Source organism: Dicentrarchus labrax, unplaced genomic scaffold (genome assembly GCF_905237075.1).
Source record: "Dicentrarchus labrax unplaced genomic scaffold, dlabrax2021, whole genome shotgun sequence".
In the NCBI taxonomy this organism is placed as follows: Eukaryota; Metazoa; Chordata; class Actinopteri; family Moronidae; genus Dicentrarchus; species Dicentrarchus labrax.
The window spans coordinates 20,255,744-20,275,726 of record NW_026136715.1 but is presented as its reverse complement, the minus strand read 5'-3'; the positions used below and the strand labels follow the sequence as shown (position 1 = coordinate 20,275,726).

At 39.2% G+C, this 19,983-nt stretch overlaps 1 protein-coding gene across 3 annotated transcripts in view; it reads left to right on the top strand.

Annotated features, from left to right (window-relative positions):
• Positions 1 to 16,084, top strand: part of sema3b (sema domain, immunoglobulin domain (Ig), short basic domain, secreted, (semaphorin) 3B) — a 71,217-nt gene extending 55,133 nt beyond the window's left edge. For all 3 annotated transcript variants that reach the window (XM_051424465.1, XM_051424467.1, XM_051424466.1), the window contains 14 exons: positions 3,021 to 3,140; positions 3,791 to 3,884; positions 4,064 to 4,183; positions 4,333 to 4,475; positions 5,017 to 5,131; positions 7,083 to 7,152; positions 7,335 to 7,479; positions 8,907 to 9,126; positions 9,219 to 9,310; positions 9,475 to 9,516; positions 9,947 to 10,104; positions 10,261 to 10,316; positions 11,655 to 11,794; positions 12,243 to 16,084. In XM_051424465.1, coding sequence (XP_051280425.1) covers positions 3,021 to 3,140; positions 3,791 to 3,884; positions 4,064 to 4,183; positions 4,333 to 4,475; positions 5,017 to 5,131; positions 7,083 to 7,152; positions 7,335 to 7,479; positions 8,907 to 9,126; positions 9,219 to 9,310; positions 9,475 to 9,516; positions 9,947 to 10,104; positions 10,261 to 10,316; positions 11,655 to 11,794; positions 12,243 to 12,755 — 2,028 coding nt within the window. In that variant the 3' untranslated portion in view covers positions 12,756 to 16,084. The remainder of the gene's footprint in view (positions 1 to 3,020; positions 3,141 to 3,790; positions 3,885 to 4,063; positions 4,184 to 4,332; positions 4,476 to 5,016; positions 5,132 to 7,082; positions 7,153 to 7,334; positions 7,480 to 8,906; positions 9,127 to 9,218; positions 9,311 to 9,474; positions 9,517 to 9,946; positions 10,105 to 10,260; positions 10,317 to 11,654; positions 11,795 to 12,242) is intronic.
• The last annotated feature ends 3,899 nt before the right edge of the window (positions 16,085 to 19,983 follow it).

Below are 19,983 nucleotides of genomic sequence, written 5' to 3'. Positions count from 1 at the left end.
TCCTGCTCTCTTTCTCTTTTGTCACATCAAAGAATTGACTTTGTCAAACTGCCGCTCTGCTGACTCCCTCACCTTCCTCTGCCCTCTGACACACACACATACAATGAGAGTTAGAGGAGGAGGAGGAAGAGGTCTGGCTTCTGATACACACACTGGGAATCATGAGAAAAAAGTTGAATGGAACTTGGCACAAGTATGTTTCATCAGAGAAACATGGATAGCTAGCGAGGTGTGTGTTTTTAAATGTGTGTGTGTTCATTCATTGTGTAAGTGTGTGTGTCAGCCTGAGGGTGGAGGTAAAAATGAAGTGCGTGTGCGTCTTGCTTTCATGGGAAAAAGAGGTCTCCTGTGTTTGTCAACAGCTTAATCGGTCTGTCGATTGGTTGAACACCTTCACATGTGCACACACACACACACACACACACACACACACACACACACACACACACACACACACACACACACAGAATCATGTATGTATTCACACACACCAACTCTGGCTGAAAGGCAGGTCTTTGTTCTAAATCACTGAGAGTCGTGTGTGTATGTGTGTGTGTGTGTGTGTGTGTGTGTGTGTGTGTGTGTGTGTGTGTGTGTGTGTGTGTGCTAGGCCTAATGAGCCACAATTCCGCTTCTGTCACTGCTTTCACAACCTGGCCTGTCTGTCACACTCGGGTGAGGCTGAAAGACAGAACAGACACATAAAGAAAGATGAGATTAAAGGTGTACATAATAGAGAGATGAAGATTTGAAATATACCATACACTTTAATTCATCATTAACTAGTTCTAGTTTGAAACTGAGCATTACACACAGAGATCACATCAATGCACCAATGACAACAACAACCACAGTCCATACTTGGAAAATTGGAAGACAAAGACCAAAAGCAAATACCAAACTTTGCTGTTCAAAGTCCTTTACACACAAATGTACCTGGAATTAAGTCAAAATAACAAATATAATTAGGAAGCATGTGCAGGGTTGATTGTTCATTATCCCAATCTGTCGCTGACGGTCAGATTCATTTCTTCTCAAATTACTTCTCCAGTGGCTCCCAGGGGTCCAGCGGTGTTTGTAACTGGATCGACAGACAGATGTTACAGTGTTCTGTCTGGGGAAAAGCAGACTGCAGAGAAAGAAATCTTAATGTTAAATTAACTGTGAGAGCCAGTGTGTGTGTTTGAAGTATAGTGTGTAAAGACTTTAATTTTGAGAAAATGACTCCTACTGTAAAAAGCACAAAATCAATCTATACGTTTTTAACCCAACCATAATGGTAGCCGACCAGTCAGTGTTCACTGTTCATAAGACAACAATGGCAGCTCCCATAGAGGTTAGCGTAGATGCTACTAGCATCAGTTATATTAGAATTGCTTTCTTCATTGAAAGAAGAGCAAAAAAAAAAAGAGCACTGAAGGCTTGTCTTGATGGAAAACATGTTTTTGTTCTTATCCCGACTTCAGTCAGTTTGACTATGGTTCACTGATAGACAGATGGTTCCTCCCATTATCTGCAGACTATTCTTTGAAAGTGCCAGCCCCTTTTCCAAACACTTTCCAACAATTACTTTCCAGTGCAGTCATGTTCAGTTTTCACAGACATTTGAAAGCATAATAGCTCATTATATATTATAGAGCCCCAGGGCTGAAGATAACTGATAATCATGGAGATAATCATGTTGTCCATGTTATCTTCACTTAATGGGGTAGTTGTAAAACAGGCCAATCTCCTGGTGTTAAGATCAAGACTAGAAAATGAGTGTGTACCATCCAGTCTGTTAGTGTACAGTAAATGTTCTCTCCAGCGGTCTCCTGGGATCCAGCTTAAAGTAACCTAACTCTGAAATGGACAGACTGTGGGTCAATAACCTGCTGTCTAGATAAGAAGAGGAAAGGAGTTGATGTGAGGGAGGATAAAGGAGGAAGAAAAATACTTTAATAATAATAACTTTAATAATTAAGCACCACTTAACGCTTGTTTTTTTTTTGTCAAATTCCTCTATTTGCTCGAAATATTTGAAAATTAGAAGAAAACAGTCAAATATCAAGCAAGTTTTAAAGAAACAATTTAAAATTGCTCACTGAATGATTCAGACACCAGCTTTTAGCTTAGCTTAGCATGAAGACTGGAAGCATGGGGAACCAGTTAGCTCTTTATGCAGGTAACAATATCTGCCTACCAGCACTTCTAAAGGTCATTAACTGAAGCATAAAAATAACACACTGTGTTTTAACTGGGGGATTTTACCGGGTTATACTGCAGTTTATTCAACAGAAAGATACAAGAGTGGTATTGAACTTCTTGTCTAACGCCCTACAAAGAATATTCCTTTAAAAGGAAGTTACATGCAGAAATGCATTGGGTGTGTGTGTGTTTCTTCACAGGTATTTTTGTCTTTTGCTCTTTATGGTTCAGTTGCGGATTCACCTAACTGAGATTTACTGATGTAAATGTTTTAACTAGACCAGAATAATGTCAACACTGTTGTGTGCACTCACATGGAGGTTTATATGATCATATTACAAGTGGTTAGACACACACAGAAGGCATGTGTGTGTACAGCCAGGACACAAAGGCTGCTACAACAGTGTTGGAGGTGGAGCTGAGAACTCGACAGTTGTTGTCACAAGCAAGACAGGGTGAGAAGAGCTATGTGAGGAATGTTCATCACTAAACCAAAAAAGAGACAGAGTCCAAGTTTTGGTCGATCTTGAATTCACTGTGTTTGTTTTTTTCTTGTCAACTTGTTTTTACTGTAGCTAACTCAGGTCACATTCATGGGATTCTTTTTGGAATTCCAGACATTTTGGTGACCTAAAGTATACATTGTACAAGTGATACACACAGTGGGTTTACCTAAAGGATAATCCCACCAATATATTTTAGATTCAGTATATTTTAATCCAATGCATTTAAATCATGTATGTGGGGAAAAACAAATACCCAAATCAAGGATTAACACTTAAAATTACTATCCATAGCTAAACTGAAACTGTGTATCTCTGTGTGTCTTACAGTCTGACTGTGTGAACTATGTGAAGATCGTACACCACTATAACCGGACACACCTGTATGCCTGTGGAACTGGGGCCTTCCACCCTACATGTGCCTTTGTAGAGGTGGGACACAGAATGGAGGTGAGAAATACACAAAACAAAAAAAACACAAACACACACAAACTGTTGAACTGCAGTAGCCTTTTCTTTTTTCTTTGTTTAAGTGCGTCAGAAGATCTAGATCTAAATAATAATCAGGCTTAAAGTCATAGACACTTAAAGTATCTCAAACACCATTTGTTTTCAGTCAATCAATTTTATATCTATGATATATTAATCAATTACTAGTGACATAAGTGCAATAAAACTGTGTTCAAATGCCTGAAAATGTCTATGTCCTCTGCCAACAAAATAACTTTACAACTATTACAAGTGAGAACATAATCTGAATAAACTGCAGGCAAGAACCTCAAAACACAAGGTTTATGTGTATAAAGAGGTGAATGTTGACATCCGATATCCAGCAGTAACTCATGCTTGAAAATCTTAGCATAACAGAAAAAGGACTCAAGGAAAACTGGAGTCTAGACTGATGCCGCAGAGAAGGTAAATTATGGCAAAGAGTGCAGACTAATCCATCATGCTAAGCTCAAGTTGCTGGTTTCAAATCACGCTGCCAACACCTCAAACCTGAAATCTTATCCCAAAAATGACTGTATGAGTCCGACAAAAGAAAAGAAAGTGTATGTGTGATCACACCTTATATTTTCCCTGTTGCCTCTCGCCAACAGGACCATGTGTTCAGGATTGACCCCTCTAAGGTGGAGGATGGGAAAGGGAAGAGTCCGTATGATCCTCGTCACAATGCTGCATCTGTACTCGTCGGTAAATAAACCCCTGCATATTAATATGTGCTTATTATACATGCTGTCTCAAAAGTGTATGATTGGAAACATAATATTGTTGTGTTCATTTTCTAACATTGTTAGGTGGAGGCATAGCCCTAGTCATCAGTGAAGATCACATGAGTAATCAATGAGTTATTGATTCATTTTGTCTCCTAGGTGATGAGCTATATGCAGGCGTGGCCACAGACTTAATGGGACGAGACTTCACCATCTTTAGAAGCCTGGGGAAACGTCCCTCTATCCGCACCGAACAGCATGACTCCCGCTGGCTCAATGGTGTGTGTGTGTTTTATGTGTCAGCTTAGGCATCAATTAATTCTCTTTACATTATAACCAGCCTCAGCCTGGTTGTGTTTAAAACCAAACTCATAACTTGTTTGACAAATACCTGGGTGACTGACATTGTTCCTCTTTGTGTCTACTAGAACCAAAGTTTGTGGGTTCCTTTTGGGTCCCGGAAAGTGAAAACCCTGATGATGACAAAGTATTTTTCTTCTTCCGCGAGACGGCGGTTGAGGCCCAGGGACTGGGAAAGTCCACTTACTCCCGCATCGGACAACTCTGCAGGGTGAGAGATTGTTTTATCTCTTAAGTTGAGTATTTTAGATAAACTGTGTGTGAAAAAACAATAGTCTGCACCAGGCCCACTCAACTGTTTGACTGATTCTGTAACAAAATAAGGTCATTTTCTGTTTTAAAATGTTAATGTTATTAAGTGGTAAAAGTGGCTGGTTCCAAATTTATAACACTGCTGTTACTAATCATGTTTCCATCAATGTTTTTATTTTAATTTTGAAATATTGCTATGATAAAACATAACTTTTTAAATAACTATATAATAATAACTTTTTTAAAAGTTCAACTGACTATTTTAATCCCAAGCCCTATTCTTCTGGTTCACCTAGTATCACGTATCTTGATGAACCAGCTCCCATATTTGCATAATATTCACCTGAATATATCACATTTTTCTTGCCAATTTACTCGAGATTCAGTTAAAATTTGCATTCAATTTAGATGGAAACACAGCACCTGTCTTCTTTCACTCTAAACATTTTTTTATGTAATATCCTGTTTAACAATTCTTGACTATGTTTTTCTTTGATCAGAATGACATGGGCGGTCAGAGAAGTCTGGTAAACAAGTGGACGACATTCCTCAAGACCCGTCTGATCTGCTCGGTACCAGGAGCCGACGGCAGCGACACGTACTTTGATGAGCTGCGTAAGTTCACTGTGAACACAGACAGATATTTTACTGTATCAACTTACAGTATTTATGGCTAAAATTAAAATCAAATAAAAGTCTTATGTAACATAACTCATGTTTGAAGTGATGGCCCTGCATGATACTCAGGTAAAAGTCATTATATGTATTTTAGCTTGCATAAAGCACAAATGTGACCTGACTCACCTCACAATAAATGTTCTAATGTCACGTCCGCATTTCCAACATTATCATAATGCACAAAATAATCTCATTTTTCAGAGGTCAGAAAAAGCAGAACAAAATGTTGAATTTTGGGCTGATTTTCCAACCTTGCTTTGTCCATTGGATTTTTACCCAGAAGCACATCTCTCACTCTGGGTGCAAAGGGAGAGAAAGTTGAGGAGAGCATAATAAATTAACCAGGATTTCTGACCTCAATTGTAGATTATCATTCAGTCCCACATTCCTGCAGACTTGTACAACATATGAGTGAGAGATTAATTGGTAATAGATTCTGGCCAGTGTTTTTACTGTGGGTTCAGAAGTTGCAAGCTTGTCTTTGGTGATTTTTCGTATAACAAAAGGCAATAATGTGTTTTCATTAGACTTGATCCAGTAGCAAGGCTACATTTCTAAAGCCCAGAGTGTGGGTAGGGGAAATATTTTATGATTAAGAAGACATAATTTAACTGAAATGTACTCGGATAGTTCCACAAATGTCTGGTGCCAGTTCACCCGAGCATTGTACTCATAAAACTACTCGGACCTGAATGTATGATTTTGTAAAATATGACATCATACAGTAAAAAAAAAAAAGGATAGGAGGAATCCCTGGACTTCTCTGGACTCAGATCATGTTTTTTCTTCTGCAAAAAAAACTGTCCCTTTGCAAAATCCCTCCTTTAAGCAATTGTCCTATCATAACTTAACCACCGTAATAGTCTGTGGAGGCCTGCCAATCTCTACATTTCTGCTGATGCTGACTGTCATAAGGAGGATAATCAAAAGAGAACAATGGGTTTTTTAAGCATTGCAAAAACCATAAAAACCAGAACAATAGACTAACTACACCTCATAAAATCTGCCAGGGACAGTTGTCATTTCAGTTCGTAAAATTTGTCACCAAGTACACAAGAAGCGTTTTTGTTTATCTGTCTGATATAAAAATGACAAAGAATTACCACTTTAAACTGGATATGTGCCCTGTGAGAATCGGAAAGATCGACAAGCTTACTAACTTGGCAAACAGTTAATTCAACTAAATATGCACTTTATCTTAATAAGTAAAACCATGACAGTCAGACCATTTAAGTCCATTAAATTAAGCCATCAGTCATGGTGTTTACACATCAGCTGCAGCAGTTTCAGCTCTGATTTGATTGATGTCTCTGACCATATCTGTGGGCAACAATATGATCTGTCTTTGTGCTTATCTCAGGACGCAGTAAAAGGTCTAAGTGGAAAAAGTTGTCCAATCCTAACCCTACCTTAGGCTAAATCTGTCCATCACATTCCCTCATATGAACAATGAGTCCCTTATCTTGAGCAAGAGTTTTCTGACCATACCTTAGGCCAAATTCTGATTTGAACCTGTCAAATTATTCTACTTATACTCACATCACATTACTTTTTAATAGTTTGAATACTGGAGTTAAAATTATTGTCAGTTATTAATTTATTGTGGACCAAGACTCGGAAATGCATTTTATCAGATCTGACAAGTGTAAAAAAAAAAAAAAATGGGGGTAAATTATTGTTACAAAGCACTGCTGGAAGCTGTAGTGGATTTCGTTCCATGTCATGACCCTCAGTTATTAGTGAAATGTCTCTTTAAAGTAGTTAGACATGGCCACAGGGCTTTGCTTATCTTTCTCTCAACCTTTGACCTCTGGACTACCACCACCTGACGTGAGTGTGTGTGTGTGTGTGTGTGTGTGTGTGTGTGTGTGTGTGTGTCCGTCCTCAGGCGATGTGTTCCTGCTGCAGACGAGGGACAGAAAGAACCCTCTGGTTTACACTGTCTTCTCTACTTCCAGGTCAGAGTTCATTTATATTGTGTGTGTGTGTGTGTGTGTGTGTGTGTGTGTGTGTGTGTGTGTGTGTGTGTGTGTGTGTGTATGTGACTATGCACATGTGCAAATGAGAGAGAAAGGAGAGTGAGAAAAGAGTGTGAGTGCGTTTTGATCTTTCTAACCCAGCTTCCCCTGTCCCCCAGCAGCAGTGTATTTAAAGGCTCAGCTGTGTGTCTCTACTCCATGAATGACATCCGGAGGGCCTTCCTGGGGCCCTTTGCTCACAAAGAGGGGCCCAACTACCAGTGGGTCCCCTTCCAGGGAAAAGTCCCCTATCCCCGCCCAGGAATGGTATGTCAATAACAGTCAAGACCCATCCATTGAGTAGTGTCAAGAGTTTCTAACCCTGGTGAAAAGTACATTTACCAAATAACTGTACAGTGTACAAGTACCATTCTGAGTAATTTTTCTGGTCCTTCAGAAATTTTTTTTTTTATGTACTTTACTTGCATTAATGCATTGAATTAAGATCTTTACTTGTACTTTTGCATATAGCTACTAGTCTTACATAACAGATTTTAACATTTGTTTCTAATATTTCTAAACTGGAAAAATACAAAGTCAGATAAATATGAATACATTAATCTCATATAATATTCTTGTGATATAAGTCTTATAGACACTTAATACACTTTTAGTACTCAGTATTAGACCTCATTTCATCCAAAAGCGCTCCACAAGCCTTCTAATCAATATGTGCTTATTAGGGCTCTTACATTCTACTAAGCACACAAGCGTAGCGTCAGCAGGATTTGTTATGCACAGCTTCAGCTATTACTGCCACAGCAGAACAATCACCATTGTATTACTGCAGAATAGCAAGTGTATGTGGCCTACAGTAAACCCTGTCTCACACCATAATCACCTCACTGGGTCGTAAAATTAGCAGAACGAATCAAATTAAAAGAAAATGATCACACTTACAAGTGAATTATGTAAATCTGCATAGAAAGCAGATTCAAGGTTTGAAATACATAAATCAGATCAAAAGTATAAAACTGCATGATGCTACAGCATATTTTAGTATCCTGAAATAAAAGTCCAAGACTGGAATTTTAATTAGAGAGGGAGGCTGGACCCTGACCTGGAGAAAATCTCTCACGTCCCTGTGACCCATCACGCCATAATCACATCACTGTGGCCTGTGAGCCCGCAGCGTTGACAAGTCAGACATTTTATAGCAGGTTACATGCAGAGCAAACACAAAACACATTTGCTCATCAAATATAGCATAAGCCATTATGGAATGTTTGGGTCCAAACATGGCAAAGAGTCTCTGAGTGCACGCAGTCAGTCCTGTTCTGCAGAGCTATAACAAATCCCTTACAGTAGATGTGAATTGGCGGCATCATTAAAGTACTTTGAATTGCTGGCTAGTGGCTAAATCCTAAATCTCCCTTCAGTATGAAACATTCATACATTCCCAGGACAATATTTGCTATTGAAGTGGCCCCTATTTTATTTTCTGTATCATTTTTAATGTTAATGTTAATTACCATTTGGCATCCCCCTTTAAGTTCAGTAAACTGTATATCCCAATGGAAACAACAATGCACCTGCAAAATAACTTACATGTAAGCCAATTGCAAAGCTTATTTTTGTGCTGCATCTTTTCATTCATATGTTCTGTAACTTATATGTTTTTGTTTTCAAGTGTATATAAACAAGGACCTTATGCTGAAATATTAATTAAACTTTTCTTTATTGTCCTCCATCAGTGTCCCAGCAAGACATTCGGCAGTTTTGAGTCCACAAAGGGTTTCCCAGACGATGTGATCCAGTTTGCACGTCACCACCCTCTGATGTATAACCCGGTCTACCCTATGAGCCGAAGGCCCGTTTTTGTCAGAACTAACGTGGACTACAGCTTCACACAGATTGCCGTGGACAGAGTCAGCGCTGCCGATGGACAGTATGATGTCATGTTTATTGGCACAGGTGAATTACTTGTTTTCAGTTCTAACTCTAAACTTTATATTTAAACATGAAAGTAATGAAATGATGTATGAACGGTAACTCTCTAATTTCAGACAAAGGGACAGTACTAAAGGTGATCAACGTCCCCAAGGAGAGCTGGAACAACATGGAGGAACTTCTACTGGAAGAGCTGGAGGTCTTCAAAGTAAGAAAACTATGACAGAGCTAATTTCTTGTAGATATAAACTATTGTGTATTGGCAGTATATTGAGTGAGAATGCTGTATTATATATATAAACTGTCTTTAATGATGCTGATTTTTTATATGAAACATGATAATTCATTAGCTGTACCTTCTCTGCTCCTCAGGATGCTTCATCTATCATCAACATGCAGATCTCCTCAAAACGGGTATGTTTGTTTTATACCTAAAATCACTGATGAAAAAATGGAAGACTGTGGCCTCCATTTTAATAAAAATATATATATATATTGATCTTTGGATCAGAACAGCAGATCAGGATGAGTACGGGATTTGATCAGCACGTTCATCTGTTCAGACATATAGTAAGATGCAGAATACAGAAGGATATTTCGCCAACAGTCTCAGCAGGAAGAAAGTGGGACCTCGTTTTGCAACTTCACTGGATGTCTGGCTTCCATAAGAGTGTTTACTCAACTTGTGGCTCTAATGTGAACTGATAACTATCAATGCCACAAGGAGGCATCATAAATTACAAAATTGTCCTGGACATAGAAAGTTTGGATGGTTAGATTTAAGACACATGACTTATTTTAAATCCTTTTTTAAAATATGTCCCTCCACTCTGTATTCCTACAGCAACAGCTGTATCTGGGCTCAGACACAGGCATTGCCCAGGTTCCCCTTCACCGCTGCAGCGTGTACGGGAAGGCCTGTGCCGAGTGCTGCCTGGCCAGAGACCCATACTGCGCCTGGGATGGAACATCTTGTACCCGCTACTTGCCAAACACCAAGAGGTTTGTGACACAAACACTTATGACACACACCAGATGATGATTTATTACACCAAGCAAGGAAAACAATGAAAACGATTGTATTTGCAAGTATATTCAAATCCTTTTAAAATTCCTCTAAGTAACTTCTAATATACTCTTATTAACAACATTTTACAGACGTTTCCGACGCCAGGATGTAAGGAATGGAGACCCCAACACCCTGTGCTCTGGAGGTATTATTCAAAAACTATTATTTTGTCTTGGTTGTTAAAATAAAAACATGAAAGCTCTGGTAGTTGTGGTCAGTTTAGTTGACTGCTATAGAGGTATATTCAATATATGAGAACAAAGCCTCACTCTGATACTGCTCTGACTCACAGTCTCACTGCATCTGACATCTCACTGTCCCTGTGCCAAAAAATCCCAAATCTTTCCACCCTTCACCCCTGGTGACCTCTGTCCTCCCAGACCACAATACCAGCATTCTGTCACTCTCTGTCTTTCTGCCACATAGCTGATTCAGGCTAATTACTCAAACTGAAGGGGTTCCTGAGTAATACGATTACATCATGTGCATACAAGCTGGGTTGTGTAAAACTAATGAAAGTCAGAGTAATTGTCTCTGATGAAAGTGGCATGCCCCAAAGCACTGATCAGGGTTCATTTTGGCAGTTTATACACCATTGTTTACCCAGTAATTTCTGTAGTGCTTGTGGCTAGAAAGGAAACTGGTCTTATTCTGACCCAGACATGGTCTTGATGTTGCATATATTTAGTATTTTGGTAGAAATTTGAGTAAATGCACTCCCCAGTGACCAGTGTGTAGGATTCAGTGGCAACTCTCAGTGAAGCTGCAGATTGCAACTATTTGAATGCAGCTCAGCCTTGTGTGTAGAAGAAACTATGGTGGGTGTAAAAAACACGAAAGGCGCTATCAAGAGTCTGTTCCGGGCTACTCCAGAAACATGGTGGTTCAACATAGCAGCCTCCATGGAAGATTATTTGTAGATAAAAACAGCTCATTTTAAGGTAACCAAAAAACAACAACATACATTAATGAAAACACACCAACATTTGGTCTATAGGATGCTGCCATTATGTGTGAGTGTGTAGTGCACTTTCCCATCAGCGACCACACAGAGGCAGTCATTAGTCAGTGTTGGCTAACACTATTCTGCTGTTGTTATATTGCTATTATAATTAATCTGGGTTACACATTTTTCACAAGACTGAAAAAGACCCAGTAACAATTTTCTTTAATTTAGTCTTTATAGATAAAGGAAAATGTTTGAAAGTAAGGTTTCTTAGCCAAGCATTATCAGCTCAATCCTATTGTCTTTCGTTGGTCGGTCCTGTGTGTTTTTGTTTTATCCAGGTGTTCCCTTTAGTGCCTTGCCTTGTCCGGATCTTTTTAGCCCTTTTCTCTCCTGTCCCTTCTGCATTGTTCTGTCCCAATCCTTTTAATTTTCTTTGTCTTTTACATTTGTTCCTGGCTCTGGATTGTTAGTGAGTGAGTGATGTCCTGAATTACAGTAGATCCATAATGTCCTTGTCTCTGCCGCCCCCTGCAGACCACCATAAGTACCGTGTTGCAGAGAGGAAGCTGTATGGAGTTGAGGGAAGCAGCACTTTCTTGGAGTGTATCCCCAAATCCCTTCAGGCCAGAGTCACCTGGACCTTTCAGAAACATCCACAGAACGCACGGGAAGAGGTGAGAGAGGGGGTAGAGAGTGGAGAAAGGAGGTGTGTGTATATCAGAAAGCCTTTCTTTCACAATGTGCAATTAGTGTAACATTTATTACAATTGTGTTAAAAGTAATAATAGTAAATAATAATAATGAGAAAGGATCTGCAGTCCTATATTAGTCACCAAGAATGTAAGCTTTTTCTGGTTGGAATTCATTTTTCACACATAACATTAACAACTCATCACCAAGAAGTAAGGGGGGAAAAAAGAATGGATCTTTAGTACCAATTTTCATCGAAACTCAAGCACTGTTAGAGTGACAACTTAATGTCTGTTCTCTTAGCTCTTCCATCAATCAGGGTCAGAATCAGCATCATCTTTACACGTGTGCGTGGAACTTAAGGACACAAGACACACACAGTGCACATTGTTAAACTCCAACATTTTGAAAAGACTTAATTCTGTTTTCCAGGTGCGTCTAGATGACCGCATCCTCCAAACAGACAGAGGCCTTCTGATTCGCCGTGTCTTGAAGAGAGATATAGGCATCTACCAGTGCCACGCCATGGAACACGGCTTCACCCAAACCTTACTAGGCATCACCTTGGAAGTTGTACCTTCAACATCTTCATCAGGCTCCAATCTACCCTCCGACGCCCCTGTCCGAGTAGACCCCCGCAGCGGAGGTGGGCCCTCAATGACCAATCAAAAGCTTTGGTACCGGGACTTCATGCAGCTGGTGGACCACCCTAACCTGAGCACCGTCGACCAGATTTGTGAGCAAGTTTGGGCACGCAAGAATGCCGGTGGTGAACAAGTGGATAAGATCTTTCCTGCTCCAGGGAAGGAGGTCCCGCCTCTGGGCCCAGCTGTCCGCCCAGCTAACAAGAAGTGGAAGCATCTTCAGGAGATAAGGAAGGGGAGAAACCGCCGGACCCACGACGGGAAACCGAACCCCCGGGCACCTCGCAGTGCAGGGGAATAACAACGTAGAGAAAGAAAGTGAGGGAGATAAGAATGACTGATACAAGGAGAAAGGAGAATAATAGAGACTGAGAGACCATGAACTCCTGGAGGTGTTCACACATACAGATACACCCACGCACATAAAAACACATGCAGACACACACACAGCACCTCCTCTATTGTGTATATTTATCTATGGATGCCCCCACTATATGGTACCCCAATCCTTGAGTCCTTGTCCCACTGGCCAGCCCCCGCATGTGCTGCCTTACTGCCCGAATTGATTCTGCACGATCCCTTTACATTGTTCCACTAGCGTAGTCGAGTGTACAAGTAGGTATGTGGGAGTGAATCTCTGTGCACAATAAACTTACACTCACCTGTCATTCCGTTTTCCACTGGGTGTGTATGGAAGGTGGGTTCACAGCACAGGATTACCACAGTTTCCTTAAGTTTGCTCACTACATGCCAGCTACACATGTTATATGTGGATAGTGGCTCACATAATGAACACCCACTCTCTGGACTACACCACTCAGAACAAAAACAGCCCCAAAGTCTTGGATGAACTCTTCTAATGGCTTTTCTTACCTGTAAATTTCCTAACAGTGTTGAGAAAATGGTGGACTATAGTGCTGCGCATAATGGGGAGGAATGGCGAAACGTGTCAACTGGAATATACTGGAAAGTAATGGTCTCTAACTGGAAACACATTTAACTATTTATGTGCAGTCGCACAAGCATGCAGACAAACACTTTTTTAAACATTATTTCTACATAAACAGATGAATTGCTGTGGTACTCTTGTTGCACATATTTCCAGTAACCTCACTTTTCACATGGTTTTGTGTGCGCATTACATAATGCACTCACAGAAAAGGTAGAGATGCCAGCAGCGTGGGGCAGCCTGTGGAACAAATCAGCATGTTGCAGAACTGGTTATATTATATAGTAGGTTTCTTAGCGGTTTCCTTAGGCACATTGAGGCATGTTGCAGAAAAATAAATCACACAATACAATGCAGTCATGGTTAGAGAGAAGTTGTATCTGGCCAGATAATATAATTATATTGAGTTACTGGTCCAAACCACTATAGAACGAGGGGTGGAAAAACTACTGGCATTCCATGATGTGAGAGAAAGATGAGATGTTTACAGTACACAGGCAAAGCTGGAGCACACAGAAGTCATACTCTAAAACAAATACAAGCCCAAATAAGACATGCATTACATCTAAACAAGTTTTAGTTGTTTTATGTGGCATCTTTAAAACACAGAAATATTACAATTGGATTATATTATAATTGGAAGTGCTTATAGCAAAATAGTTTTGACATGATCCAAAACCTCACTGACAATAAGGAGAAGTTATGAGCGCGGTGGTTTGGGTGGGAAGCGTTAATACGATGAGGAGGAAAAGGAAAGATCTTAGTGGACTCAAGTATGACAACCCATGTTTCTGGGCTACAGTACAGTATATATATATTAGCATGATATTTATGAGTTTTATGATTTTTTTGTATTCTAAGCGGTACTTCTACTCCTTGCTCTTTTACACTGTTCTTGCATATGTTGTTTGTGATAAATAGATATATGCAAATAATGAGATGAGTGAGTTGCCGATTCCTCACTCAGCACGGCAAAATGCACAGAGAGCTGTTCTTCTGCGCTACCCACAATGCATTTCAGTGTCCGCAAAAAACAAAAACAAACAAACAAAAAAAATGTTTGACTTCTGACTTCCCGTCTGACTTTACACACTGTTGGAATCACTTCTCAACGTAGTGTTGTAGTCATTACTATCATTGACTTTTGCTGCTTAACGATGTCATCTCTTCCTAATGGACAATTAGTACTATAAGGTCTTCCTTCTCTCTGTCTTTAGTCTGATCTCTCTCTGTGTATTATCTGTAAAGAAACATTGTTTGTTGTCTGTGTTAACATGGTGTGTGTAGCCTGCCCCCTAGTGTCTATTGTGTGTACAGGCTCGGATGAGGAGCCTACCTGTCGTGCGATCCTTCATTATATCATAGTCTATCCACATGAAAGAAAGCAACTGGCCTTGTAAGATAAAACATGCATTTATGTTTTGCATTCATGAAAATCTTTTTATGATGATTATATGGTCTAATTTGTGTTGCTGCCAAACATTTCTCAGAAGTATCATGATTTTAAAGATTTTCAGTATATTGAAATTGGCTTGAATTTGGCTTTGGTGTGTTCATTTATTCACACCGGTCCTGATGACAGGAGGCAACACAAACTAGGTCTGTGAGTGGATTTTAGATGTATGGAATCATTGTCGTTGTTATTTATATACCTTCTTTCTAGAGATGTAATTAACTCTTTAAACTGAACTGAACTGACTGACTGACTCCTGTAAAAGGGACACTCTGCATTTTGACACCACATCTATCATCTTACAGTGAAAAGATAACGTTTAAATGTAGGAAGATGCTGCATGGCTACACATGAGCTCACTGCATTTAAAACACAGAACTAATTGAGGTGATTCATTAAACTGAGATTAAATGTGGTACTTGTGTACTTCCTTTTCTTTAATGAGAGATAACATTGGTAGTGACGTCAAACTTGCCTGAGTCTCCCTTTTAAGCCAGCTGTTGTTTTGTGCTCTTTTGAAATTGCATGACCAATGTTAGTGGCTAACGCGTTTGACAATGGTGCAGTGGCGAGAAAGAGCAAGAGAAAGAAAGCACAATGTTGAATATTATTATTATTATTATTATTCCTATGTATTTATGTGCAAAGATAAGCTGATATGTTGTGGTGGATTTTTATTTTTCTTATAAATGTAGATTTACATCTGTATTGTTCATGTTCTGCTGAAAAAGGACTCATCCTCAACATTTTTTTTGGACATTACAGCCAATGGGAAAGTTCCTTCTGAACACAGTGTCCAATTAGAGTCTTTGTTGCTCACACAGCCCTCCAATCAACACCCCTGTTGTATCCTATGCTATGTGACGCACCCCTGTACGATAGCTCACAAGGAGAGGCTTGTGTGTGTGTGTGTGTGTGTGTGTGTGTGTGTGTGTGTGTGTGTTTGTGTGAGCGAGAGAAATGTGTGCTTGTGATTTATGTGTGTGAGTTTTAGGGGAAAGCAGAGCTCTGTATATAATGGCAAAGGAACAGCGGTGTGTGTGTGTGTGTGTGTGTGTGTGTGTGTGTGTGTGTGTGTGTGTGTGTGTGTAGAGCGGTCTGTAGGTGAAAGTTCAAAGGTCGAAGGCCAAAGTTAATTTGGTGCACTGTAATACTCCCAGAGGTCTTTGTGAAATGTCATGTCAGATTGTTTTTGATTAACACAATAAAAATATGCAGTTACTTAAAATGAAGATTCTTAATCAGTTCTGTCATATGGGTGGGGGTTATGAAAGAAGTCATTATCATTAGTAAAATATCATTACTTAAAGTTAAAAGGAAGTCATATAATAAAGGAGTCGTATATTCTGAGTCATGACAGTCCAACATCTTTGAAGGACGGTAATAAGGTGATGATATGCTGCATTATTATTTTTAATTTCTATGAGATTTCATGAATGATGGGCAAACAGAATGGTGTAACAGCCTGAATTATTCATATTCTTACTTAATCTAATTTTGTTTGATTAAACGTTTAATCTACTTGAACCCAACTCAGCTTATTTGCATTGTGACCACACGGTGGCACTCACGCTATGATGTCGGCTCTACAGGATTGTAGTAGTAGTTTTTAAATGAACCTTGTCCATTCTACGAGGTTCTGACAAACCATATTGAGGGATGAAGATTTTGTTTGGCATTGGGAAAATTTAAAAGAGATAAAGTTTATCAATAAAACAGAAGCAAAAACCACATCCCAGGAAGTCCGTAAACAAGTCAACTCATAAATTCAACCAGCAAGCAGCCGATCTCCTACTACCACAGAGGGCAGTAACTGACTTTTCACCATCTCTGGAACATCTGCTCAGGTAAGTATAGGGTAAGCTAGACAGGTGCCTAACATCCTGCTACACACTTGAATTATATGAACCTTTAGTGTTTTTATTCTGTTAAGACCTTGTTGGTGATACAGTGTTGTTTTTCATTTTATATGTTTCGCCTTTGCATGTCCAGGTCTGATATTTTAATTACATCTGTGTCTGTAGTTGTAGTTTTCTTTTTTGTTTTGTGAATATTTCAATAAGTGTGTTATGTTTGTGTTGTTTACAAATCAGATCCAATTGAATCAATGATTTAATACAAAACCTGCTGAGAGGACCCAAAGAAAAGAGATGGAAAAAGCTGTTTCACCATTAGCCATGTTTCTGTTTAATAATGTATTCATTAAGTTCTTTTGATGAAGATATTCACACAATCGTGTTACATCTACACTCACACTTTTTTTTGACAGATTGCATGAGCCTGTACAACAAAAGTAAATTAAAACAGTGTCTCTTGTCTCCTCCTAAAGTGCTTGAATTGTTAAAAACAGAAAAACAATGAAGCATTAATATATAAGACACTTAACAAAACCATTAAACAAAGTGTTTTAAGCAACAGAAAGAAAATAAATTCAAAACCCTCCTTGCTGAAAAATGGCAAATATAGTCTCTCTCTCACCGAACCCCCCTTCCATCTGTATATCAGTGTCTCCATCTTTCACATTCAGACCCACATTCTTCATACTAATATCATCAGGACCTGCCTGTCAGCACTGGGAACACAGATCCACACAGGAACATACAACACACAAACGTAAAGCCACTTACATTACTACACATGAAAAATATTCACATATGTTTTCAGTGACACACACACACACACACACACACACACACCAATGCAGTATGTGGTCACCTGTCCCATAAACACAAAATGAAATTGGGTCCATATTACTCAAACTGGCATCCCATTAGTTCCCCAGTGTTTTCAATGGCCTTCAGTTTTCTGTATACATTTGTGTGTGTGTGTGTGTGTGTGCTGAAATAGGTTTGCAATGGCCCATGGGGTCCCAATTGATAGTTCATTTCCGTATGCTGCTTTTACTTGGTACCACTTGCCATTCTGTGTGTGTGACTGATTTTGTTTTTATGTATTTTTTTTATGTGTACATATTTCGTCAGTTCCAACTTGTTCAAAGGGCTGTTTGAGGGTTAAGTCTTGGTTTTAGAGTTAGGATCAGGTTTCTGTTAATGTTCAGCCTAGAGTCGTCCACACATAATTTGCCGCAGTTTAAATGTCTCCGAGAAGATTTTGAGACCTGAGACAAACTCCCTTTTGGGTCATCTAGTCTTAAAACACATCTTGACCTCATCTTGAGCTGTTAACGACGCTAAGATGATTTTTAAATAGGTGACATTTAATCATACCTGTAGTACCTTTGTGATCATCATCATTTCATTTCTAAACAAGAAAACCAGGGACAGGGAGGGACAAAAGCAGTGGCACACACACAGACTTTTTGCACATTTTCAATTACTATAAGACGTTCCAGTCTGGCTGGAATAATCCTGTAATCCGTACAACTCAGTTGTGCTGTTTTTGCACCCCCATATCTATAAGACAGACAGAAAATTTCTTATAGTGAGAGGAGTTAAGCAGTCCTGGCTGAGATTCTGAAGTCTGTATTACATCAGTGAGGGTCCAGTACAAGTATAGAAGTGCTTATGTGTTTTTATCCAAGTACATATTTGTGTGTGCGATGCAGGTGCCCCTCTCTCCTGTGAGTAAAGTGAACATATTTCCTTATATAGTTGAGTTTATCATAACAGGGTGAATGCAACTTTGGCACACAGTGGCCTCAATATGAAACACGATATCACTGAGACCAGTATGTTTACATTAAATTTGTCGCACCAGAAAATGTGAACAGAGAAGGCTTTTTCAAGTCATTCCCATGCCATTCAATACAATGTTAAACATAGACATATACGGAGCCGATTGAATGCTACAGTTCACACTGAGCTCATGACAGACTTTAGATGCCATTTTGACCTAAAACTAAATCCATCTACAAAATTAAAGAGGCAGCTTTGTTTTTGTGTTGGTACTGGGAGTACTGGGAGGAATATTTTAGAGGTTTAGAAGTTAGGCACTAGAGCAACCAGAGTCTGGATCATTTCTGTCACATCATGCACTTTATATGACATTATAATACTAAAGAAAACACAGTATTCAGCACTATCTAAACGTCAGGTACCCTCCACCTTGAAATAATTAGGTTTGCCCTGGACCATACATTTAAAGAATATAGGAAACGTATGTTCCCCCTTTATTGCTTTTCTGGAAGAAGTCCAAAACAATTCTAATGATAACTAAAACCTAACTAACTTAAAGGAATAGTCAAGAGTGGCTAACTGGACAGGATTCAGTTTTTACATTTACATTTGGGTTTGTGGGTTTCCCCCCACTATATTACATATTCTTCTTCTACTGAGTTTGTTATGTCTTGTTATGTTGCCAACAGAGGTTTTAATCAAAATGGCATTCATACCATATACAGTATTTTCATCAAGAGTATCCAATATGTTGGACAGAAATGTCTTAGTTAAAGATGACCTGTTGAGTTTTCTTGTAAACAAAGTTTCTGTTTATATTCAGTGTTGTATTGTGTACATCCATGAGGTCTAAAATTTTCTTCCTCATAAGACATTTGTGAAGCCATTCTCTTGAAACATACATTGTTTATCCATGTATCCGTGTTCAATTGCTGGCATTCCTCTCCTTCACTGCCTTTGCTTCAAATAGCACATTGCTCTGTTCCTTGGTGTGTTACTGCCATCTGTAAAATGTCAATATCAATTAAAAAGTGAGAAACCACTTGTACACCCGTGTGCTTGTGTGTGCACACATCCTCGTGCACGTGTACAACACAAACAAAATGTGTGTCCACTCCTAAATACATTGCTCCATAGCTACTGGTGCTCAAAAACTTCTTTAACCTCAAGTCTTTTGGCACCATTTTTGGTTTTCTTTAAGCAGGTGCTATAAAATATTTTTCTTTATAGGAAATAAAAAAAATTGGTACATGGTTTGAGTGAAAATGTTAGCCCTTGTCAGCATTATAAATCAGGGCCTGTGAAGGCCACATTCATGGCTGTAGTATAGTTTTGTAAATTACATCTTGAATTTTTTCTTGTTAGTGTGATCCATCTCGGGCATCACACAGTGTAAAATACAGGAGTTCTAGTTTGTTTGTTTTTCTGATCTCACGTGAGGAAAATCATTTTTGGAGAGCAGTGAATTGACCACAGTTTACAGAAACCCCCA